Raw genomic sequence first — 26,368 nt, forward strand, 5'->3', positions numbered from 1 at the left:
TTAAGGGAGGCCCAGCACTGGAACAGTGTGCATTTAGAGGATTTGGATCAAGGTGGATTGGCATGGAGTAATAATAAACTTATGTCAATGTCAGAGGTGCAATATTACTTAATATTTCTTTCTTTTAGAATCTTTGGCACCACTGTTCCATTTTAGTGCCAGTAAAGTTGGGTATGCTGTTTTAATAGCCTTGTTTAACCTGGCAAAGCTAGTCTTACACCTCATATCTGTCAGTTTAGCATGCAGAGGGGCAGACCTCTGAAATCTTTATATATTTCTTACCAGAACATAGAAGGTCTATGAACATGGCTGAGTTTTAGGCTGAAGGGCAGAAGTGCTGGACTGGATGATGATTCTGTCATGTCCCTTTTTGCTCCCAAATTTTATCTTTCATGCAGTGGCTCTACCTGGTGTGTTTTGTCCTCTAGGAATCTGTAGATGTATTAAAAACCAGTTGTATACTCTAAAGTGTGAGTCTCAGTGTTGAGAACATTAGCTGTTGAGACAAGAACAGTGTAGAGGATGTAGACCTGGATCATATTAGAATGACAGCTTATGGAAATTCTTTGGTGGGGACTATTATAAAAGAACACCATGTAAAAGAGACTAATATAATATTCTACTTTGACTTGCAACATAACTTTTCATGTAAAATGTTATAGTTTCCATCTTTAATAGTTTAAGCTTTGTGATTGATGAAGTGCTACATGACTGAGGGCCCTAACCTACCAGCTAATTAGCATTTGTGGGAAGTGTCATAAAGTCTTAGTTCTCATGTAATAATTGGAATCTATACTTGGCATGGCTGGACGGTACACACTAGGTGATATTGTCCAGTTCATGTTAAATTAAAATGTGTTGTACAATTAATTGTATGCGTTACTGTTAGCTCTAAAAAAGAAGAACTTTACATACGATCAGATTAGGAGTATACTAGCGTAAACACGTGAGTCCTACTCTTGTGCTTAGAAATTTGCATCAGTGATATTGCTTGATGCAGGAATTCTGGCTGAGAACACCACTGAAATGGAAACTTCTGAATCCAGCATGGTCCAGGAACACCTAAAAGACCAATTTCTTTTATTTAATCTTAACAAGTAGAAAGTGCAAGCACGTTGCTGGTAGAAGATGCCTTTGATGGTTTAATCATTTGGGAGCACTTTTTCATAATCCCATAAAGGGGTCATGGTGGCATGATGAAGGATGTTATTATTAACTTCATCAAATTCTATCAGAAAACTTTAAATGGACTGTTATGTGAACTGGGGTTTTGAAATTACAAAATCAGAGTTCTTTTGTATTTCTGAAGTGAGACAACAAACTCTGAACTAATTAGTTGTTCTGTAAAATAGACCAATATTGTGACTGCAGATTACCGGTGGTGCTAAAAAAATTCAGGGAGTCGTTCTAGTGTAACATGAAAGTTTTAATGTTTCAAAGCTGCTATGGTGACTATTGACTTGTGTATTACATTTAGAAAGGTTTCTTCTAATAATACATAGTATATTTAAAGATGCAGCATTCAGTGTACTGAGTATTAGAAAATTGTTCTTTGGCTGCTTATGCATGCAGCTTTGCCAAATCATGTTATGTTATTCAGATAAGGCAGCCTGAAAGTGAGATTGAACTAAATATAGCCAATTATTCATCCAGGGTGCTGGTGTTATTGGTCCCAACACACTGTCAAAAAATGGATCCTCAATGATTCTGCCCAATAAAGTGCAGCCTTGGCACTTTTAAACTTTGCATGTGGTACACATCGAGGCTATCTGAATAAATACAGAAAAAACCTCAAGCCTAACCAGTGCAGCTGTTCAGACACTTTCAGGCCTGTGCACTAAGGCACTGAAAACAATGTCATTAAGATCAGAGGCAGTGACCATTTTCACTTTCCTTTAGCTTCTTTAATTTCCCATTTTTTATAACGCCTTACACTTCTAAGTTTTTACAGGTTATAAAAGGTCATTAGAAATATGTATCTTAATACAGGTTCACTTAGTGAAACCAACCTGAATGATCATCCAGCCTAAAACCATGGCTATGAGTTTAGGTAATTCCTTGTGCCTTGAAAGCGTGGATAGCAGGTTGAGGGAGATGATTCTCCCCTCTGCTCTTGAGAGACCCCCCACCTGGAGTACTGTGATCAGCTCTGGTGTCCCCTGCATAAGGAGGACATGGACCTGCTGGAGCGAGTCCAGAGGAGGGCCACAAAGATGATCTGAGGGCTGGAGCACTTCTCCTATGAAGACAGGCTGAGAGTGTTGGGGCTGTTCAGCCTGGAGAAGAGAAGGCTCTGGGGAGACCTTCGAGCAGTCTTCCAATACCTAAAAGGGGCCTAAAAGAAAGCTGGAGAGGGACTTTTTACAAGGGTGTGTAGCATTAGGACAAGGGGTGTAATGGCTTTAAGCTGAAAGAGGGGAGATTTAGATTAGATATAAAGAGGAAATTCTTTGCTCTGAGGGTGGTGAAGTGCTGGAACAGGTTGCCCAGAGACGTTGTGGATGCCTCATCCCCAGAAGTGTTTAAGGCCGGGTTGGATGAGACTTTTGAGCAGCCGGATGTAGTGGGAGGTGTCCCTGTCCATGGCAGAGGGATTGGAACTAGATGATGTTTAAGGTCCCTTCCAACCCAAACCATTTTATGATTCTATGAAAACCATGATCATTATAAAGTTTTCCAGTCTGTGACTGAGTCTTTCTTTTCCAATTAATTTGCTACCAGGTGATGGTAGAAGCCTGGCATTTTGTTGTTCCACCCCCCACTCCCAGTGACCTGCTTGCTACTGCTGCTTCTGTTCAAGTCTATGCTTCAAAAGAATAGTTGGATTACACACTTCTGCTTACTGACCTATTTGAAAGTAAGCACTTATCTTTATAGGAGAAAATCACTGAATTCTTCAAGTGAAGTCTTGTGAGATTACAAAATCTAAACCCAGTTTTATCTAATGCCACTTCTGTAAACATGGTAATTTTTGAAAATTAGGTATATTATAAATCATGGACCCTCAGGTAAGTGAAGAAATACCAGCTGCACCTGATCTCGTTGTTAAAGTTGTTTGGAGATCTGCTGATAGTAATCATGTCTAAGCAGGTCTCCTCTTTTTCAGTGGCAGCTGATAAATTAAGGAAATGGCTGGAGATGTTTGGCAGCAGGTGTTTGGAAGAATTCATAAGTGTCACTAGGTTTCAGTATAAGTAGCTGAAACTGCAACTGTGTCTTTATTTACAGTAGTTATTCCCCCGTTATGAGGGGGAATCATCTATTCTTTGGAATGGCCTTCGCTTACTTGTCAGAAGATATTACAAGAACCAACATATATACAGTTGTTCAAGAAACAGGGTCAAACTGCAGTTGGTCAAACGAATCTGGTTCATGTACTGCCAGTATGTATCACTGAAGGGGTAACAAAGGGACCTGTTTATTTATATGTTTGAAAATTCTAGTTGTAGTTTAAAATCCTGAAAGTTAAAAATAATAATTTGGCTGCCTTTGTATGCTACCTATGGAAAACTGAGTATTCTATATATATCAATTAATTTGGGAGCTATAGGGTAAGAGATTGTTAGTGAAAGTTGAAAAAAGTACGGGTTATGTGAAGAAATAGACTGAAATAAGTGCTTTGCTGTCATATATTTGTTTGTGTAGTTCTTAGCCCAGTACTATGATACTATTACTACATAAATTATTAACTAATACATTATTAATTTTGTAAATGTAGTTCTGTATGCAGAAAGGAGACAATCAGCTGTAAGATGTGGTACAATATATAAATGAGACATAAAAAAAATCACTTTTTGGGAAATAGTAAACACGTACATGTAGATCACATGTATTAAGGATTTATTCTTAAACTTCTGAAGTGTAAATAATGTAAGCTATTCCAGACCAATTTATGCTAGCGGGTTTTAAGAGGGTTCTTCACATGCCGCTTAAATGAAGAGAATTGAATAGTTCAAGACTCAGGCTGTAAGTACCACACAGAAGTGCTCTTAAAAACAGCGCACTGTTTGCAAAGTAGGACTGAGCTCGATGAACGCTTACATAAGGGTTTGATACTGCTAGTGTGACACCAGGCGATTGGCGAGGAAGGAAGCTGCCATTCAGCTCTGAAATGCCAATACCAATTAACAAAGTTATCTTTAAACGGATCCCAAGTTTTATGCCTGCCAAGAAAGCAGCCAACTCGCATCCTGGGAATTTTAAGCTGTGCGAAGAGTAATATTTTCTTTTCAATAGAGTTGGTGGAAATTGCTTTTGAAGTGTGAAAGAGCTAAATTATGTATAGTGTGACTGGGCAAAAAGTAAGTAGAAGTTGTCATATTTGGGAGGCGCAGAAGAACACGAAGGAATTATTTAGGGAAATGGATGACTACTTATGTATCTGAAAAAGAATGAGGGAGAATCAGTATTACTTGAGAGAATAAATATATTTTTCTGTGAAATAGTCTTCCAAGAAATGCAATAGAAGTCTGATGATTGAATTTAAAAATAATAAAGGAGAGTGTTAAAAATATAATCAAGGATAATTTTACATTAGAGAGTTATCCCGCTGTTATGACTTTTTTTGGAGTTTTCAGCTGCTGACTGAGAGGAGTGTGTGTATTCATGTGATTCACTGCTCTTGGAACTGCATCTTTGAGAGACAGCCTGACTATTTCCTGACTATCTCAACGTGGCGGGTTCAGCTGGTTTTATACCTGCCACCTGTTTACCTTTGAATCCTTGAGAACACATTTAAATTACACAAATCCAGATCCTTCAAAAAGTAGCCCATGAAACAAAGTTTTGCACAAACCCAAAAGGCTTGTATGTCTTTCTTACATGCTGATCTTTTTCTTGAAGGCTCTTTCAAGCCCCGTGCTCTAGGTGACTGTTTTCTGGTAGGGAGGAAGGAGTTTGAGTGGCTTCTCAGCTTTTCTGACTGACACAGGCATTGAAAAGGGGGATTCACAGGAACACACTGCAGCTGCCTCTCTGAATCAGCAGCCGTTTCTCTGTGTATGTTGTAACTTAGTGTAGGAAATACTCTCTGCCAGGCTCCAAAATTTAGACCTGCTGGATTAGATTACCATTTGAGACATATTCTGCAGTAGAATTAATACATGTATGTTAAAAGCATAGCTCTAGCTTCAGAATATATAAGGCGCCAAGCTGAGATAACTAAAGCAACAGTTGTTTTATTCTGTGTATCGTATTTTGTTACGCGGCATAACTGTGATTACACCGATATTGGTAGAGATGTTTAACTCATACCCTTTCCTTTGGAATACATAAGTTGTCACCTTCAGCATAATGCCTTGTGCAGCTGGGAACTGTGCGTCCTGTCAGGCTAATATATCTGGAGATGTTATATATACCTCTTACTGCTGCATGTGTAGAGAGAGTAACTGTTGATGCTACTAGGTTGGGGAGATTGTTGTTAATGCTAGAAGTATTTCAAAGCTGTAATTACTTCCTGCTTGCATAAAGTGAGGATGATATTTACAAAATTGAGTGAACAAATATTTGGATATTGTTTAGTTGTTTTCATTTGAACCATGCACCATTCGTACTGGAATTTGGTGTGTTTAAGTCTCAGACACAGTTCAAAGTTTGCTAATGTTGCCTATATGCAAAGTATAATGATAAATTTTGAATCTAAATAAATGGTCTGTATGATTTTGTATCATGGTTATAATACACTGTTTCAAATGTGTTTCTACCAGATTTTTATTAATGATCCTTATTTGTTTTTAGCATATTTTAGCTAAAAATTGCCGGAAAATTGTGACTCATAGCTTATAGAAAATGCTTTATAGGAAAATAAGTTCATCAGCTTGTAAATTATATACTGTAAAATCCATGAGAAGACAATTTTAAATTTTGAATGATTCTGAAATGATATATTTTATGTATGATTTTGAGGCTATTTTGACTGAGAAATTAATGTTTTTTCATAGTCTGATGCATGAAATTTAGCAATGTAGTGACTGAATAACTTGATAATGTGATAAATCGTCCTGACCTTATTCTGAGATAAGAAAGTATATCCCACTGCCCTTGTTCATCTCCTTGCTAGGACAGGCAGTTCGAGTTGATCCACAACTTGACCTAATGTATATCCAAGTTTTTTTTATCTGGAAATAAAAAGAGACATTTCCTAATAAATATAAAAAGTACTTATGCATTAGCAGTTAGTTTTTACCAATTTTGTAGTATATTAAATTTATACTATTTTGTTGGCATGGAATCAAAAACCTTAATTTATGCATTGCAAGAGCTCCTTGGTGTTGGCAGTCATGCTTTCCTGGTGGTATTCCATTGCTGTCCATCTGACTGAGCAGTCTGTGACTAGAGACTCTAGTACCTTAGTAAATTGGATATTTTACCACTTTTGGAAAAGCATCACTCCTCACCTTTGAGTGGAGCTCTTACTGGCTTTATGAAAGCATGAAGTTCAAAGATTTAAGAGTATGCATGCAGATAAGTTTAATGGTAACAATAAATGAGAATTGTTATCTTCATACTTCTCCCTTCGTATTATTGTTGCCAGATGTAGCCAGAGCTAGTGGTGCCAATTTGGTCACATTGCTTTGATAATTTTCTTGTTGCCAAGTAGTATGTATTTCTTGGTGGTAGAATCAGCAGTGGTATGTTTGAATATGGGTAGAATAAATCCAACTTTAGAATGGAATCTGAATCTAATTCACTTCCTTCTAGCACACCTGACTTTAATTTTTAATGCCTAGCCAGGCACAGTGCTGAGATCAAAGTGAAATAAAGGGAATGGAGTAAAGCAATTCTTGGAAAGTAAAAAGAAGAATGGCATAACACTGGATAATCTTTTATACATGAAAGAAATATTGGGCCTATTTGCCATTCACTTAGGAATAAATCTGCAGTAAATTTACTAGAGGTAATTATGCCAGTGTAAACCCGTATTTATTTGGGAGAAAAATCAGGTCCACTGTATTTATTGCCTAAGAGATGCCTTGATTTGACAGCAGAAATCTTCATTTGTGTCTCCAGACAGGTACAGAGCCCTTTATTTATCTTTAACACTGCGCCAAAGTCACTGTGCACCATGGGAACTTCCGTGCATTGCTCTCTGTAGTGCCTGTTGCTGGTCTTGAGTGAGGGTGAGGAGCTGCTAAAGGTGCCCATGAATTTGTAAACTATTCATCTTAGAGCAGCTGTTTTTTGATAGACAAGATTGAGAGCATGTGAAAGCACATTTTAAATTTGAGTGAAATACCCGCTGTGACCTATCCCAAAATCTTAAAATCTTTTGTTGTGGCTGTCATGGGAGCCATAAATAGCTTGATTTGAATGTTTATTTAAAGAAAAAAAATCCATGACTTTTGAGAGTTTCAGATTTTTTTCATGTCAGGAGGTGGATGTGATAGTAAGCAGCTGAACAAATGTGAAGAACTTCAAAGTATAGAATCTAGACTACATAGGAAGGTAATAGAAAAAAGGAGTTTGCTCATTTAGTTGAAAAGATCATCCCTGTGAACTGTCCATGGGAGCTAGTCTTGTAAGTTGTGTTAGATTTTCAAAACATGGTGTCTGGGGTGGGAGGAGGATGGGCAGTGCTGTAGTCACTGCTTGTCACTGTGCCTTAACTGATTTTGCAGCATAACACTTAAAAAAACCCCAAACCGACAAAAAGGCACAGGAACAGAACAGGAACATTTGCTTGGTTTTGATTAAGTTTTAATATACTATTTACAGAATACCTGATTAACACTCATAGACTACCTGATTAACTTTCTGTACTAATGCTAAAATGAAAATTCTCTGAGTAGAACAGTAGAAAATAATCTCTGTCTATGCTTAGTTCTGGAATAAGCCCTTCCTTGTGTCTGACAGTATTTTAGCATTGAGCTGGCCGTCATTCAGTCATTTAAAAAGTCCAGACAGTCAGTAGTATCTGTCATCTTCTGAATGGGAGATGCTGAAAATGGAAGTGTTGTCAGACTGTTGTAGTGTCATTGTTAAGCAATGCTCAAGTTTAAGACAATTTTACAGTTAAAGTTAAGCACATGTTCTTGAGGAGAAAGTCTGACAAAAATTAACTTTTGTCATAATTCTAATGCTTGCAGAACTGCAGAGATAAAGTAGTCAGTCTGTGTAATGTATTTTGATATAGCCAACATCTCTAAAGGACTCCAAATTGTTCTTGACTGAAAACTCCTAACTCGCCACTCTTCTGACGGTTTTATCGAGTGTCTGTCAAACCCCGTCATGGAGGGAGGCACGTGTTTCAGACAGTAATAGGAGTGAATATGGAGCTACAGAGAATTAACGCTTCTTACTATCCTATAGAATTCTTAAAGATAAACTTTTAAATATCTGACATAAAAATGAAAGAAGTATACATCAGAAAAAAATATTGCAAGTGTATTATCAGTTTTAGTATAGTATGAGGTCAATGTCACTGCCATTGCAATAGCAGGTGACCTCCAAAGGCATCTTCAGGATATTACAATGAATTTTCCTGTAGTTGTGAAAGGAACAATGAATGTTCTTCATGGATCCTTTTATCAAGGCTTTTACGATAAATGAAAAAAAATGAAGAAAGTCAGATGAATAAGGACAGCTACATTGATTAATAAATGCCAACCATCAACGACCTAATGAAAAACTGGGTTGGGGAAAAAGTATTTCTGTGTCATAGATCTACTATATTGAGAATTTTGCTTTATTATTTTATAGTTGATGATGTTAGAATGAGGCTAACTTATACATATGCACCTGCTGTTTTTTAGGAGGAGATACGTGATAAAGGAGATAAGTGAAAGATTAAGAAAAAAAAAAGACAGTTTTTCATACCAAAAGCAAACTATCTTAAACACGGAACTGCTTCAGATTATTTCTACTTCCCATTCAGACGTTTATATGAAAGCATTGCTTTGTTACCTTTGCTGCTATAGAAAATCTAAAATGTTCAGCAGATGTTGATTAAAGACATCCAAGTTGCTGCGTTTAACGTTTCAGTTTTAGTGGTGCTTTGATAGTTTATACGTAGCAAAGCTGTGTCTGGCCTGCAGTAACTAATGGGGAAACTCAATATGTGCATTGTCTTTCGTGCAGCTATAGTGCAAATATTAAATTACATCTCACAGAAACAAAAGACTTAGTTCTCTGATGATCATTTTGAACACTTCAGTTCTTAATTGATAAAAACCTATGTACATTGACCATATGTTAATTTAGAAGATTAAGAAAAGACATCTTTAAAAGAAGAGGGGAGGAAGATATGTTACCATTCTGCAAAGCTTTTCTTTCATCTAAAGTCATTACACTGTCCCTTATATATGAATATAGATGCCCTCCTTAACCAGGGGGCTAAAAGGAAACTTTCCAATGTAAAGGATATTATTATTTCTGATTAATTCCTGCATAACTGTTTTGGCTTTGCTGCTACTTTTTTCCTCTGCTTTTTACCACTGACACTTGAAGAAACTCATATAAAATAGTACCATGTAAAATTAGATTCTCTATTGCAAGCTGTTGAATGCAATTTCTAAGGGCAGGATGCCCTTCTAGTACAAATCATCATAGCTGTATTGAATTCATGTAGCCATTCTTTATTTATAGTAGCTAAGGGCCTGTTATTTTTATTTTCAGTGTAAAAATTCTTGCTATTATATTTTTTTTTTTTCATTTAAAGTTGTTTCCCATTTTTAGGACTTCCTTCCTCCCTCTTCAACCTGTCTGCCCCCTTATTCCTTACTCTGAGTGTAAGAAAGTGTAAAGTTTAATATTTTTCCTCTTGATTTTGATGAAGTGTTCTATTATTATTTAGAATATTTTACAGGAAAAGTAAGAAATACAAGACTATTGGAAATCTCTGAAATAATTTCTTAAGACTGTAGGAAGAGGTGTGTAATAAAGCATTAAAGATGACAGAGCAGTTTTAATGTGCATTACTTTTTTTTTTCCCTTCAGATGTGAAATGTCTGTGATTTGTAAGTTCTATACAATCAATTTTTAATTTAGAATTAAGAGCAGTATACTTATCTGAAATTCTCTGAATTAAAGAAAGAATGCTGAGAGTTCTCTCTGTTCAGGAACAATCAAATAAAGTTTGCATTAACTCTCAAGTGTACTTTTCAAGTCTGTATACCAAATAAGTTTATTATCGTTGTACGGTTCTATGTAAAAGGCATGTTATGAAACTATTAATATAAAGAGATAGATAATTACTGTTAAAATGTAATTTATGGCCAGAGTCTTTGAAGAAAATTAGTTGTGCCATGCTGCGGTAAATGTTGAACGTTTGCTATACTCATAATTCTATATGGTCTGAGTTACGCTGTCATGTAGAACAGTGTGATGTTTAAAAATGCACTTATTTTGCTTTTTTCTAGACTCTTGCATCTTTTATAGCTTTCCATCGAAACAAAAGCTATAGGAGTTGCTTAAATGAGAGATGCATTGAGTTTCAAATTCGTATCTTACAAAGCCTGTTAAATGTCTTTAACTTGTACTTTAAATGGTAGCCCTAAGCCATTGACAGAAATATACAGTGGTGTTAGTAAAAATGAAACAGATATTCTGAATGTATTACAATGCTTATGTACATAAATTAAAAGTATATGACACATAGGCAAGAAAAATTAGGAGATTACAGATTATGATAAAGTTTAAATTTGGTGTTAATTCTTTAAGTGGATTGTCCACATAGATATATATGGTATCTCCATGGAGTAGTGACTTTCTAGGCTAGAAATATTTTATTATAAATCATAGCTCTGGAGTGAATATGAAAAGAATGAATATAAGAGAGCAAGAATAAAAGTAACAAAATCCTTCGGATAATAAAAAGAAAAATCCCAGCATTGAAGATTGAAGATGATTGAAGAAGCATGGAAAAGGATAAATGGGCAACTACAGTTAAGATGAAGAGAACTTACTTGGAGTGAGAAGGCACATTTTTATCTCAGATACGTTCTTCTCCAATATTTTCATTTAGAAAATATTCTTCAATATTTCAATTAGGGGGAAAAGTTAAACTGCAGATGGAGAAGAAGAAGAAATGGTGACTAGTCTGAAAAAGAAGTTTGAAATGTTAATGCCAGGAGACAGAAGGGACTGATTAATATCAATTTAGAAGAGTATTTACAATGAGATGTGGTGGTAAAAATTGCCAATATTTCTGTCTGTAGAAATACTGTGTAGGAGAACAAAGGATTATAAACTCTCTCTACATGGCCTTTGTGTCATCCCATCTACAAAACCATGATTGATCTCAGACATCTCACTGTCAGAACAGTGATGTAAATGTGGAAGTTAGACAAAAAGAACAGTTAGAGACCCAAGAGGGACAGGCACCTGGCTAAAGCTAATAGAGCTTAGTGCTTTATTCTAATATTCTGAAGTTATAAATATCACAAAAGAGGAGAAATTATTTTGGACAGTGTAAAATGTAGAAAATGAGTAGCATGAAATCAGATTGACACTGAGATCTGTGAAGTGATTGGATAGCCTTCAAATGGGAAAGGAAATTCAATTACCATAGGTTTTCCAATGCCAGGTGTAACACAGACCACAGTCCTGGAAAGGATCTTAGAGTATCGTAGTGCGTTCCACTGCCCACAAGCAGCATTTGAGGGAGATTCTTACAGTGAATGAAAACATCGCATTTCTCTAGGGATTGAGCCAAGCTTCCAGCCTCTCTACACCACAATCTGCTCCACCTTTTCACTTTGAAGTGAAGTACAGCTTGTAAGGTTTCTGCCTTACTGGATTGAAAATTCTAGATGATGGCTCTTTTCTGTAATTAAAAAGAAACAATTTTTCTGTCTATCTGTCTGTTTTCCTATCTTAGTAATTTTCCTAATTATGTAAAATCATAACTCAGGATAAGTTATGGTAAATCATTCCTTAATTTTTTTTTCCTAAACTCTTTTTAGTCTTTTACTGATGGAGATTATTTCTGTTTTACTGTTTTGTTTTCACTGATGAATGCTTCTCATTAATTTATCAGGACTATATTGCTTTTTAATAACTCCATTAACTTTAATAACATATTGTAAAGAAAAATAATTTTATTTAAAATGAGGTAATATGCTTTTTAGCTTCTTTCTTGTGATACTTCGGATAACAAAACCTAAATCTGCTTTCAGAACAGATTGGTCATCTATTTTAAAGCTTTGTTTTTTTTGCTATTTCTGGATATATTTCTCTTTATAAACCTGTGTATCTTAAAATAATGCACACAACATACACATCAGCGTTGTGGTTTGGTTTTCTGTTTTTTTTACATCCCCCCCTCCTCCCCCCCGGCCCTTCCCTTGTGCTACTTCCCATTCATGTTATCCAGCACATTGATTTCTCTGTGTTCATTGCTCTGGAACGCTTCCCACACTACTGTCTAACGGGCTCTTGCTCTCTTTCTGCAGCTCTTGAGGTGCCTATTTTTACTCTGTTTCCTTTGTAGCTTCCCTTTCCAGTATTCCCTGTTGCCCAACACTTGTCTGTACAACTTATCGGCTGCCTCTCTCTTCCCACCATCTGTTAACTTTTTTTATGAGACATGCTGTAATTTTTTAATCTGGGCAGAGGCCCCCATGTCTTCCCAATTGATACAGACATAATAGCAATGACAAGATATAAACTAAAAGGTATATCACTGTTCCTCTTAAGTGACTTGTATTAAATGTATAAGCATGCCAAAGCAGCTTTTTCTACACGTGAGTTTACGTTAGAGCGTATTAGAGTATATATACTTCTGTGGCTTGCGTACGACATAGTGTAACAGTCTTCCATGCAAAATCTTCTTGAAAAATTATTGCACAAGCTAACATATCCTATTTTATATGCACCTATACCAAACAGTACAAAACTGGCCATAAGTAACAAATCATCAGGTGTCTTCAAATACCTGAAAGGTAGGATTGAGCAGGAAGGTATGATTTTTGCATGGTTAACTTGGAGAAGTAATACAGGTCATGTTTTCAAATGCTTTCAACATGCAGTTGGGCTAGACTTCAAAAAAAAAACTTCAGCAATCAGTCATTACCCTGTAACATGTAAAATGTTGTGAGATGTAGGCATTCATATCCAACCAACCCAGCTTGAAAATCTGGCCCTGAATATACAGACAGTTGTTACAAGAAGCATCAGCTTGTTAGAACACCTCTTTGTGTGTCATAACTGCAATGACGAGATAGTCTATTTTGTATTACTGTATTTACCATCTGGAAAATACCTATTGCATTTTGAATTCTATCACGATAAATGCATGTAATGAGAGCAAAAACTTTTCAATGGATTTCTGACAAGACTGCGTCCTGCTTAGAAGAGTCCAAGAGTCAAGCTGTTTTGTTCAGAGAATTTATTGGTCCCTGAAGGGAAGGAGACAGAGACTGAGTATTTCCAGATACACAAGTGGGTATTATCAGCCCAGACTTCTTTTGGCTAGCTTCCTGGTGAAGGTTAATTTTAGCATTAAGTTCCAGCTCTTTCTCAGCTGGAGTCTGGCAATAGAAGCCAAGCTTTCAGTCCAGGAGCTCCTTTTTGTGTGACAGCCTTCTCTTCTTTTGGCTCAGTTTGCCCACTGACCTGCTTTTATAGCCCTGTAAAAGTATCAACTGACTTGAGGGCAGATCCCTTCCCTAAGCAGCCCTAGGGGAGTTTTCTTCTCCTCTCTGTATTAAAACTCAGCACACATGTCTTCTTTCTTAATGCTTGTTGATTCCTCTGAATCCTTCCTGTAACTGTACATTTGAATCTATTATTATGGAAGGAATCTGGAATCTCACAGTAAGTAAAAAATGCATGAAATGTTTCCTGCAGGGATTGCAGGAAAAATAAACAAACATGCTTATTTTGGAAGAAAAAGAAGAAAAGATATTTATCACTTTCCATCCCCAGTTTTAGTTGCGTTTACTTCTATTTATTGATGCAATAGGATGCTCTCAGTTTCTACATGTACGTTAGATAGTAGGTTGATATCTCTGATTATAGAATAAAGAAATTTTTTTTCTAGTTATGTGTAACACCACTTTATTACAGGTACTAACCAGAGAATATGACTGCATATTCTCAGTAAATGATACACATTTTCTCTTAGTGATCAACAGTTCATAGGTTCCTTTTGGTCTTTATACTTTTTTTTTCTCTCTCAAATTAAGGGGCATATATATTTTGTTTTTTCTTTAGCTAAACTTCCAATCCTATTAAATATGTTAAGTATTGTAATGATACTTTATGCTTCTGTACTGTTTTCCCTAAGATTTTACGAATACTCAATTGATACTCCATACGTTTAACGAACTGAATCATAGAGAACGTATAATAACGTGAGAAATACTTGTACACTGTGTGAGTAGATCTTTTGATTCTGTCTCTGCCTTATTTGTTTTCTCAGCCTGCTTTAGCAAAAAGTTTAATTACTGTGTAACATTTGTTCAGAAGCTTGATATCAATATAAATTTCATGTCTTCATTAATGATATCCTTTTTGTTCTTTGCAGCTTTACAACCATACACTGGTGAATGTGTTGAGTGGACTATCAAATGGATGAATAGACAGAGTGAACATATGGGACTAAGCTGTTTAGTAGCAAGAATGTCTTCTAGATCTTAAAATATCCTTATATTCCTAAATCTCTTGCTCCTTAGGACAGAGATTTGTTGTAAGCAAACTTGAAAAAACACTTGTAGTATGTTACATATAAAAGCAACTGTTAGTCCTTTTCAGGTGACAGAACCCTACCGCTGTGTGTTTCTGTGACAGCTAAGAGGGTTTTAAGGACTGAAATGTTGTTTGTAGAGCTTCTGTGGAAAGTGGGCTTCAGGTACTGCAAATCTGTGAAGACCTTGTTTCTTTTCAGGTTACTGTACCTGTGAAGTATGTGAGAATGTTGAAAACAGTCCATTTAGTTATCAGTTAATGGGAAAAGGGAATCCAGAAAATACATTTCCCTATTATTTTGTGGCACTCTGATAAAGTACTTGCAATCAAGTTCAATAGATTACTGCAATCATGCTATACTTCAGACATTGTAAAAATACAAAAATATAAATAAAAACATGAATTATTCCGTTTCCCTTTCCAGAATAACAATTAAGTATTGGGACCAGTTATTAATATTTCATAGAATCATTTAGTATGGAAGACTCTTAAAAGCATCGAGTCCAGCTGTTATCCTAGCTAGGTATAAAAATGGTATATGAAATTTTCAGCCTTATTTGTTTCTTTAAAAAGCAAGAAAAAGCAAATCAGAACTGAGCGCCACATTAGAAAATAAGTATCTCAATTCTCATTAATGGCTTTGAAAATATCTCAAACTTTGCAATTTAAGTGAAAAACATACGGAAAATACTGACACAGAGCTTGCTGCCATTGCTGACAATTCAAACAGGAAGTATTAACATCTGCAGGCAGAGGAATGCCCTGTCCTGGTTTTTCTGTTCTCTCCGCCTGAAGGCTTTGTTTGGTGCTAGTGGGGAATTCAGCATGAAACGGAAGAACTGGTAGAGTTCTGGTGACAGACTTGGAAGTTTGTTGATGAGATACCGCTTCTGGTACTGCCATCTTCTTCTGGTTTTTATCTTCATGGTTGTTAGAAATTTATGTATCCATTCAATATTTTTTTCTGGGCAGTCTTTTGTTGAGTGTCTCTTGTTTAGTGATTATGGTAGTAATTTTTTGAAGTAAAGGCATTTGATGACATAATTGTGGAAGTGGCTGGAATAGTTCAGACTTCAGTTTTCAAAAACATACACATGGTGACTGTGAAATTATTTTAATTTTCGGTTTGTATTGTCGGTTTTGGTTTTGGTCATACAAAAAAAGTTATGTATGTCTTGAAGTAGAACAAAATTTAATCCCAAGAAAGCTTGAATACACCATTTCTCATATTTTTCTTAGAAATGTTTTTTGACCTGATTGTTATTAGGTATGTAATGTTGATGCTTCTGATCAAATCAAATTGTAAACGTCCTTTACTTTTTCTTTTGTGTTTGATCATGCTGCCAGTGTTTGTTACTTACTACTTCATAGCTTTTATACCTCTCCCTTCCTGTCTTCTGTTCCTTTTAATTCATTCCTTGAAAGTTCCCATCTCCAGATGTCAGCATCTGTGTAAACGCTTGTTTTTGTTTGTCTGGTATTTTTTTTATGTTCGGTTACTTCTATAGCTTTAGTGTTTAGTAGTAAGAGCATAATTTTTTCATCCAAAATACTATTTTCTGTATTTCTGTCTTAGCATATTTTTTAGTGTCCAACTCTCTCTTTTAGAGATGCGATGTCATCTTTGCCTCTCATCTTGCGTGTCTACTTTCTGTATAATGGCAATATCTTCAGATATTTTTCTTCCTTGTTTAATTGCATAAGGAATTAGCCATACACACTGCAAAGCTTATTTCTTTTCAAGAGCGTATGCAGTTGATTCCTGCCTCATGTCCTATTGACACTACTGTAATTTTACACATTCAGCTTCATAAGTTTTGTTTGTGAATAAACAAAAATGAGCTGCCCTCTCTTTTCTGCATTATTTCATTCCAGGTGCAAACATATAAGATGCATCTCCATTATATCAATTTGTTTTTCCGTTAACTTTTTATCTGGGTTAATTTGCAGTATGCATTTTAATGCTTTATTTAGTACGTTAGTGACAGTTTTTGCAGGTTAACAAGATTTTGGAGATAAATATGTGAGTGAGTAGCTCTCATAAAATCTTGGTTAGTCCTGGAGTACAAGTGGTAACAAACACGAAGTAAGCACTCTTTTCTCTACCTCAGAATTTCATGTGAATGCATAGTGCTCATTTTTTGAAGAGAATTTGTTCTGGCCACTGAGGAAGGCGGAGATCAAATTTTCATGCAGTCTCTCACAACTGTCTTTACACAGAGCATTGCCTAACAAAATTAGTTGTACTTAGTGTGTCATCCTAAGACTTGACATTTGTTCTCTATGAAATAGCACACTTGGCTTACGTAACACATCAGTGCATATTACAAGGGGCAGTGTAAATCCATGGAGTATAGTTTCCCTGTAAGTTCTTGGTTGGCAGTGTTAATACTGGATAATAGTAATGTTTTGTTAAGTATAGAGAAAGATATATCTTAGGTGAGTTACTGGTTTGTGTTGTTTATTGGAGCTATTTTATACAGAATTGTTTTAAAATGGCATTATATACATTAATACAATAAATAATGTGATAACATTACCCAACAAAATGTGAATGAAAAATATCGATTTTCATTGAGAAAAAAAATCGTGTCACAAATGCTTCCATTTCATTTGTGAAATTATGTAGCATTTTATATTGCAGTATTTCTGTGAAGACACTGATTAGAATTTGAAGTCCTATTTTGCCTAAACACAGTATAAACTAACATCCTCCTGGCCCAAACCACTTACTGTTTTGTTAGAGACAAGTTCGCATGTAGAGAATAGCAACTTCAAATGAAGCGACAGGGAAGATGATTCCGTTATATTGGACAAAATGACCACCACCAGGTGGTTCTTAACAATGTAAATGTAGTGGGTAAAAAGAAAAAAGTCTTTGATGGTACAAGAATAATGAACAACCTTAAAAGTAACTGTTAATCTGATCAATTGTGTAATCTTAATGGCAAAAACTCCATGAGATTGAAGGTGCAGAAAATGTGTTGTATAGAAAAGCTGTAACTTTGGAGGGAAAAGATGTAAGTGTACCTCAGGAGAAATATTCTGTTTATTTTTTTTTCTGGTTTCTTATTATGGTTTTGTGTCTTTTTCTGTGTTTTAAGCTTGTCAAGTAGAGCAAAATTCTGAAGGATTATTTTCTTTCCTGCTTGGATTATGTGAGTTGGGAAGGTATCAATAGGGTGATTACTAGCTCATGCCACTTCTGTCTTGCTCTTGTCATCAGGTTACTGTGAGGGCTGATGTCTGAAGCAGCATTTGCTTCATTAGCTCCTTTGTGACAGTCACTGTGCAGCTGCACTTTGCTACTTTGAGCCGTAGTCCTGAAGGAAGTTTGAGGTAAAAAACTATTCTGAGAGATCCGTTGTCTTTTGTGAAAACCTTACAGACCCATTGATTTGGAGACTGCTTTCTCCTCGGGCTCGTACCATATTTGTGGTTGAAAATGTTGTTTTACATAACCTAAAGGGCTATGTAAAATCTGTGGACAGCTTTACAAATAGCTTTACTGTCTCTGATTTAGTAATCCACTGTCATATTGATTTGGGCCATCTAAAATCTCTCATCTTTACGGAGAGAGAGAATATTTACGGCAAAATAATGAGAGAATATAAAGCGAAAAGATACTGTTGAACCGTGAGGTATGTTATAGTCTGAAGTACAATGCTGCTGCATTACTCCAATTTGGAAAATACAAATGTGGATGGTAGTAACAGGAGGGCACTCTGGAATTATTTTGAACTGAGAACATAGAATACATATTGTGCAAAAGACAACTATAGGTAAGAAGCTTTATTCTATTGAGAAATAATAAAGTATTTTGGTATCTATTGGAACTGCATGTGAATTCCAAGAGTATTTTATCATGTCATGAAAAGATTAGCAAGTTTTTTTCCAATTACCTTGGTAAAGCCAAAGATTAGTGCAAGTCTTATACTTCAATAAATTTATTTAGTTGCAAGCAGCAAAACCCCATTTTATAATTTTTTAGAGAGTTTTGTAGTAAAATTTTTCAGTATAACATACATTTTAATTTTTAGAATCTTAATGTATATATATTTTGACTTTTGAAAAAATGTTCCTAATTAATGCTTGTCTGTCTACCTACTTAAAAGGAAGAAAAAGTGAAGGGTAGTGGTACTGAATGATGAAGCACTTTTGGGGTTAGTCTCAAAAAAAAAGACAATTCTGCAATGTCAAACTGATGAAGCAGAAGTTGCCCTTCAATGAACTTGTTTTGTTAATTGAAACCCTGCTTAAACTGAAAAATGTATGTAGGTCATATAATGAATGTTAGTGGAAAGATATGGAGCCATAGCTTCCTGATCTTGCCCGATAGGCTGAACCTTCAAATAGCTGCTGTAAAGTTTGTTTATGTAGTTTTTAAAACGCTTTGACTGACTTGATATTTAATAACTGTACAACAGTCAGCAAAAATTTCTGGCTAAAAATTCTGTAGTGCTTTCCAAAAAACTATACCTCTGTGTATTGAGCTTTCAGGTAGTAATATTTTTACCATCGTGGTAGTGAAAAATTATTTCATTTTTTTTTTCTTTCTAACTGGTCATTCAGACTAAGGATGGGTATTTAATTACAAATTATGCATGCACACACACACATGTAAACAAATGGAGATGTTAGGACATCTGTAGATGCATGCATTTTACTGAGTCACTACCAAAGCTGGTTTCTTGTTTTGGAATATACTGAGATGTGTCTGAAAAGGACCATATGAGACAGAACATTTATTATGAGTCTTACTAATAAAAATAAATTGTGTGTAAGTAGACATTTAGAGTATTTGCATTTGAACTATCCCTAACTATTTTTTTCTGTTTCAGTTAAGTTACTTTTTTTGTCTTTTGTTATGTGTATCTAACAGGCAGCAGCTAAAGGCTGAGAATGAATACTAAGGTTTAAAGTAGCAGTAGTTAATGCTCATGTTGAATAAATGCAGTTGTTTATTACATCTCTTTTTCACATAATTCCATTAATTGTTTAAAGTAGAATGTAACAGTACTTGGGAAATTGTTCATTAGAACTTGTTTTCTTATAACAGTAATTTTTTTTAATTTTTTTTAGTGAATAAAAAAAATGATATATAATAAAGTTTTATTTCCTCCCCTGTGTTTCAATTTTAAATTTAAATTAAACTAATGCTATAGATCTACTTCACTGGAACAGACATGACTTGTGTTTTAAAATAAAACAAATCTCAGAGTTCTGCCTAGAGAAATTTAGAATAGAGCAAAATTAATTTTAGGATTAGAAAAGCCAGTGTTGCAAAATACTTGTCTGAGTTATGTAAAACTCAAATACAGAGCAGAGAGGAAAACATATGGAGCTAAGTTTGGGTATATGACTGTACGGTTTCGCTAGCTAGGCCTAGGAAGGCTCTGATAAATTCTCTTACACTGTCTTAAACTCTCATAATACTTTAATGCACATCTCTAAAGGGACATTGCTATAGCATGGAACGTTTTCTCTTATTATATAATTTTCTGAAAATTCCAGAGTACAGTACCTTAATTTTGATAATGAAAGTAATTTTCTTTTGAGAACTTGGGTTACTGTAGAAGTTTAAAGCCTGTCTGTGGGTGAGATATAATTTAATCCCTTGAGTATTTAAGAAGCATTCCTGAGACTGTCATCAAAAAGCGACAAGATTAGCACTTGCAGTTTATTGACAAGATGCCTCATAGGAAAGACGTTTATCTGTAAGGGTATTGTTTTTTAAAAGGCAATAAAGTGTGTCTTAAGCTCTGGGAATGTGCACACTTTCTGAAATACAGAAAGAATGGAGCAGGTTCTTTTCATACAGCTCATGGCACAGGGACATAGCCGTTTACTGAGGTAAGAATTACATGATGATAAAACTACAAAGTAACTAATTTCCTATCAGTTAAAAATATAAGTGTTTAAGGATTAAGAAAGTCTTAACAGTCCCTGTCAAAAATTGAATTCAGACATGCTCAAAAGTAAGTCATTATTCAGCAACAAAATTGTGTCCTTACGTATATGCCTGTACCCGAATATATTTTGGAGAATGACAGAGGTTACCAGAGGGTTTGTTGTTCTTTCTGGGTTTAAAAAACTCTGGAAGAGCTAAATCATATCTTCTGTTCCAGGATTTTAGCTCTTTGCTTCCCATAATCTTTTCGAGAGAACTCCTTGTGATTAACTGGTCATAAAATCTTGTCTGCATTAACAGGTCTTTACTAATCCCATCTTCATCCCTACAAACAAACAAACACTCCGTGGTACCAATTCTACTTTCACATACCCTGGTGTGGTCCTGTTCCTATCAAAGTATTTCCTTCAGATTTATATAGCACAAATAGAAGAATAATAGATCCTTTCCTCTTATTTTATCTGTGGACTGTGCATTGAATGACTTATTTTAAAGCAGTTGTGATTCAATGGGGATGTTTTTAATTTGCTGCCTGTTCTCTTTACCTCTGAGGAAAGAATTTTGTAAATGCTGAATAATTTTAGAACATGTTTTCTTGGTTAAGGGTTGGATCATATTTTAAATTGGTTTTAAGAGGAAGGAAATCGTGTAAATGCTGTGGAATTCAGATAAGCACTGTGCATAGGAAGTAAATACTTTAATTTAGGGTGCCTAGAATTGGTAGGTCAAGCTGATGATAATAAAGGACCAAAACTTAACTTTGTTTCAAGGAACATGTAATCAATATTCACTCTCCTGTTTTATTTCCTTTTTGCTTGAGAAGTTATTTTGAAGCCGAAATGTGCAATTGCTTAAGTATTCCACAGGGTGTCATGAGGTAGTTGTTGGAATCATTAATACTTGGAGGAAAGTAAAGAAAGTAAGTGTGCAGTCCTCTGAATGCCAGTTAATGTAATTTTAGATGTGACTAATACACATGCCATAAAGTAAAAAGTTCTTAACTCATTAACACATGTATCTTATTTCTGTATCTGTATAAAATATACACACGAAGAAATATATTATAAGAGGTCATTTACAAGAGTGAGCTATTCTATGTCAGGTCTTCCCAAAAAACCTTTCTATATATACTCTTACTATTTTATAGTTTGCAGAGCAAGTGGAATCTTTGGCTCACAGCAGTAACCTGACATAGCAAAGTAGGTGTATAAAAAAGAAAAAATAAAAGGAGAGGGGAAAAAAAGAAAAAAAACACTAAGAAAAGAAAAAAAAAGTACAATACGTACATGTATAATGTAGTAGGAGGAGATTTTTTTTTACCAAAGTATGTCCCAAATTAAGTGTGTGTGATTATGGTGATATATTTTTGCATATGGAGACCAAATTTTTATTGACATTACTGTTGACTTCTGCAGAGATGCACGTGCACTGAATTCAGCTTCAGATTTGTAGAAGAATCTTTAAATACAGTTTAACAGTAATTGTGCAGGATCCTGCTTTGCTAAAATCTGGATTGCTTTAAATGGAAATGACATCTGCCATGAGAAAAATTACATTAATGAAATGAACAGCAAAACTTCATTCCAGTAGCAACAGAACGTGCTCCAAAGTGTAAAATCACTGATGAAAATAAGAATTTGCATTTCTGTTGACAGCAATAATTTGTCTGATTTTAACAGTATATTTAAAATGAGTTTTGAACAAATGATACCTTGCAGATTTAGGCATGTTTTGTTGTATTATATAAAGTGGAATACTAAAATAACAGCCTAGTTAATTTTCTTGTTACTATTTATCTGTACTAAGTATTATGGAACAAATTTTGGCTTTATGCCGAGGTGTAACAGTGAGTGGCACTGAGAGCATAGAACGAAGGGAGATTGATTCTTCTGACAGTTAATAAAATTTTGCACATATGATATAGCATACATGCTCTCTGCATTGTGCCTAGAAGGTCATAGTGCCTTACATCCATAGAATGTGATTGCCGTGACAATCAGAAGCTGAGTGCTTTTATTCAGATTTGCTTCTAAAATCCATGTGATCCTGGGGACATTTATTTATGCAAAACCTTTCTGATTTAACCACTGTAAATCATGACCAGTTTAACATACCAGTGTGCTTATAGGTAGCTTAGAAGTATGTTTAAATGCACACTAGAGGAAGAATTAGATCTGTTTAAAGCAATTTTAATATCCAAAATAGAATGACATACCTGAAATGTCCATGGAGATAAAGAAAATGAATGGAGATGGTGGCCTTGGGGTTGTTTGGGTTTTTTTTTTTGTTTGTTTCTGGGTTTGGCTTTTTGAAATATAAACATCCTGTTCTCTGACCAGGTGAGTTTCCTTCTCAGTATGGTGTCGTTGAAAGAAGAGGTTTTTAGGTAGATAGGTCATCATCATCTTCCTCAGTTTAAGGCTCACTGAACTCACTTTGACTCTTTCTTTGTCCTTCTTATTGCAACTAGAATAATCTAAAGGGGTAATTCCACACATACTTTGAATTACTGAGATAATGCAGTACCTTAAACTAAAGTGATTAATATCAGAAAATATTTAAATAATAAAATATCTGACTGCACTGAAATTTTTCCTATAATTTATTAGAAAATGATACTTTTTGGCAAAGGAAAACAAGATAGAAAGGATAGAAGTTAAAAACCATTGATATTATACCATGTAAAATCTTGGCAATATACTGAGACATAGGTGTCATGTGTGATATGGATGCGTTCAGTTGATCCCAGTGCCCAAGTCCCTCTTTGAATGTTAAGATAAGGTTGATGAATATTATGATCTGTTTTTATTTTCAGATTGAAAATCTACAGGAGCAACTTAGGGACAAAGACAAACAACTTACTAATCTAAAAGACAGAGTGAAGTCATTGCAGACGGATTCTAGTAACACAGACACAGCACTAGCAACCTTAGAAGAAGCTCTATCAGAAAAGGTAACGTTTTCTCATGGAACAGCATCATGTGCTGCTCTTGTGGGTGAAGTGTGTTCAGAAAATGTCTGTTTAAGTTGGTCTGGCACCTATAACAAAGCCTACGGGCCCTGTCAGGAAAGCAGGTGGCTCTGTTCTGGTAGGGTGAGCAGGAAGTGATTCCCGGCTGATGAACTGAAACAGGATTCTGTGGTAAAGAAGGATGTCCTTTTAAATGGGGACGGAGGAAATGGCCCACAACATGGGAGGACTTTCCCTTAGTCAATAGGATGAGTGGTTGTTTCCTGAAAGAACAGAAAGACATGGGCATTTGACTTAAAGAAGGTGGAGTTTTGGTATTTTTATGACTTTGTGATCTTGATTATCCTGTTGTTTTGTCTATTAAGCAGAGCCTAACTGAAGAGACTGTACCAACTGTTACCTTGGCTTGCTGTTAGCACTGTTGGTTTCCAACACTTAATTTATAAGAGAAACTGTATTTCATTAAAAAAAATGGAGAATTACTTTTTTTTTAAAAAAAAAAAACAAACCCACACCTATATGCCTTTAATTTCAAAATACTTAGCAGAAGGAATAAAGGGATAAATCTGGACTGTTTAAATTAGTGGCAACATTCCTACCAGTTTCGGTGAGGTCAGGGTTTATCTTCCAGTTAACTTTGAATACAAGGTAATCCAAGTAAATCTATATGCCAAAAAAGTTAGTACAATTATCCACTTTTTGCAGCTCACAGATGTTAAAATGTATCATTTAAATGTGCACAGGTGAGTGCAACTAATTAAACTGTTGTGTGTCATTCTGCGGTGTGTAATCCTAGGAAGGTATTTGTGACTGTACACAACTTTAAAATGCCACTGTGGTGTTGGCACTAACACCTAAATTGCTAATGTTGGATTTTTGATCTCTTTGTATGTTTAATCACCTTACTAACATTTGCTTGATCAACAACAGTGAAAAAAAATGGCGTTACTGTTACTTCTGTGGCTTCATCTGGATAAGCTTACAGTATTTATGCTGTAAAGAAAGTACATGCATTTTCTTAATCTTTCACTGCTAATCTGGACACAGTGCTCACCAATCTCACAGTATATTATTAAAAAAAAAAGTCACGAAGTACTTTTTAATCTGTTTTTCCTCCTTGTAAACTGTCTTTTGTGGATTAGTCTATGTTGCCCATAAAGGCAGCTGGGAGTTTAAAACAGTCCTTTAACCATCATGCTACTGTTGTCAATGTAGAAGGCAGAGTAAGTGTCACACTGCAAACTTGCCAGTTCTTCTGTGCAACTGAGCATGAAGCAGATTGTCAAAAGCCAAAGAAATGTTGTATCCAGTTTTCTGCCTCAGCTATATCTGCAGCACTTCAGAGAAAATGCAGTTATGCAATATTTCTTGGCTGGGGTAATTTCCTAAGTTGCAATCTGTCTTCAATTGTAATGTATTTCTCTGTTGAAAATATTAATTAATGACAGTTTGCCAGGGTTCAGAGTAGAAGCAGCAAGTGTGGAGATATCGAATAGAATGTGTATAGTTGTCTTCTTACTACCAGAAATACAGGGTTAAAACCAAACCCAAATTAATAAGTGTTGGTGCAATTAGTTGTTTTCAAGTAATTTTGTACCACTAATATTCTAAAATCTGTTGAAATAAATGTAAACTAACATATACACGTAAAAGGTTTTGTTTTGTATGTATCTGAAAAGAAAATTTCCTATTATTTTCAGACATACAAATTGTCAATTTTTACTAAACTCAGGATGCATTATTTTTTAATATTGTAGTGAGGATTTGTCTTAGAGATTGTTTAAAATTGTCCTATAGAATTGCTTTGTTTATACGATAACTCAAAATGTGACAACGCTAGAGACCCTGACAGCATGGAAATTTTGTGTCAAGCTTTGCTTGATTGCTGTAATAAAGACTCAAAGTCCAATAAATGATGCCAGTTTTAATGTTTTGGAAAAGTTAGATACTTCTCTGAAATGTGTTTTTGCGATTCATGTCTACTTCATTTGGAATTGCATGGATATATACAAACAGACTTTTTTAAAGAATCGGTGTGATCAGTGGTTTTTCCAAAAGGAATTGATTGGAACTCAAGTGGGGTCTCTAAGGTCGAATTCTAAGTTGTCACTGCTTAGACAGTCAGCTGGGAATGGCATCGTTCCTGCAGTGTCTGCAGCCTGCTCTGAGACACATATACAGTGAATACTATGGGGTGTTTTCCTCTGCCACAGACATTTCAGTCTTTTTGCAGCTGATGCTTTTGAGAAGTGGCATGAAGCTGAGTTGTGCTGTGGTGTCTGGTGATTGTTTCAATCACTTATGGCGAGATGGTTACTTATAAAAGTTAGGTGGCAGTATACGAAGGGAAGAACTCTATACGTAAGTAGATAAGCCTGTGCTTATCATTCTATATTACTTCAGAAATACTGCTTTGTTAACCTGCGGAAAAGATACACAGAATCATTAAATAGCCTTTTTCTACAAATGAGCTTTTTAACTCAGTGTCAATAATTTTATGGCATGCCCAAATCATATGCAAATTAGTGTCTGCATTAGAATGGGAACATGTGAATTGAATTTTTACACAAATTGAATTTTAAACAAATTTTCCATTTGTTTGCATTTGTGTTATTTTCCTATGACTATTTTTCTGTCTTTTGATATCTGTAAGTGTAATTAAATTATTAATTAAATAATTAATATTTCTCCAATTTCTGAACAGCTATATAACAACAATATAGCTCCTTCACAGTTACTGGATGATTTACAGTGACTGACAGGTAGCAATACTGATGATAAACTTAAAAATCTAGAATAGAGAATATCAGTTTTAAAGGACTTAAATACTGCCTTGTCCTTTAAGTTCTTTGGCTGAATTT

The 26,368-nt window shown here is 35.2% G+C and overlaps 1 protein-coding gene across 1 annotated transcript in view; it reads left to right on the forward strand.

Moving 5' to 3' along the window:
- ERC2 (ELKS/RAB6-interacting/CAST family member 2) overlaps positions 1-26,368 on the forward strand; it is a 351,590-nt gene that overhangs the window by 148,725 nt on the left and 176,497 nt on the right. The window contains exon 6 of the mRNA XM_086619268.1: positions 23,352-23,489. Coding sequence (XP_086475394.1) covers positions 23,352-23,489 — 138 coding nt within the window. The remainder of the gene's footprint in view (positions 1-23,351; positions 23,490-26,368) is intronic.

This window comes from Tauraco erythrolophus, chromosome 12, assembly GCF_009769465.1.
Source record: "Tauraco erythrolophus isolate bTauEry1 chromosome 12, bTauEry1.pri, whole genome shotgun sequence".
Taxonomy (NCBI): Eukaryota; Metazoa; Chordata; class Aves; order Musophagiformes; family Musophagidae; genus Tauraco; species Tauraco erythrolophus.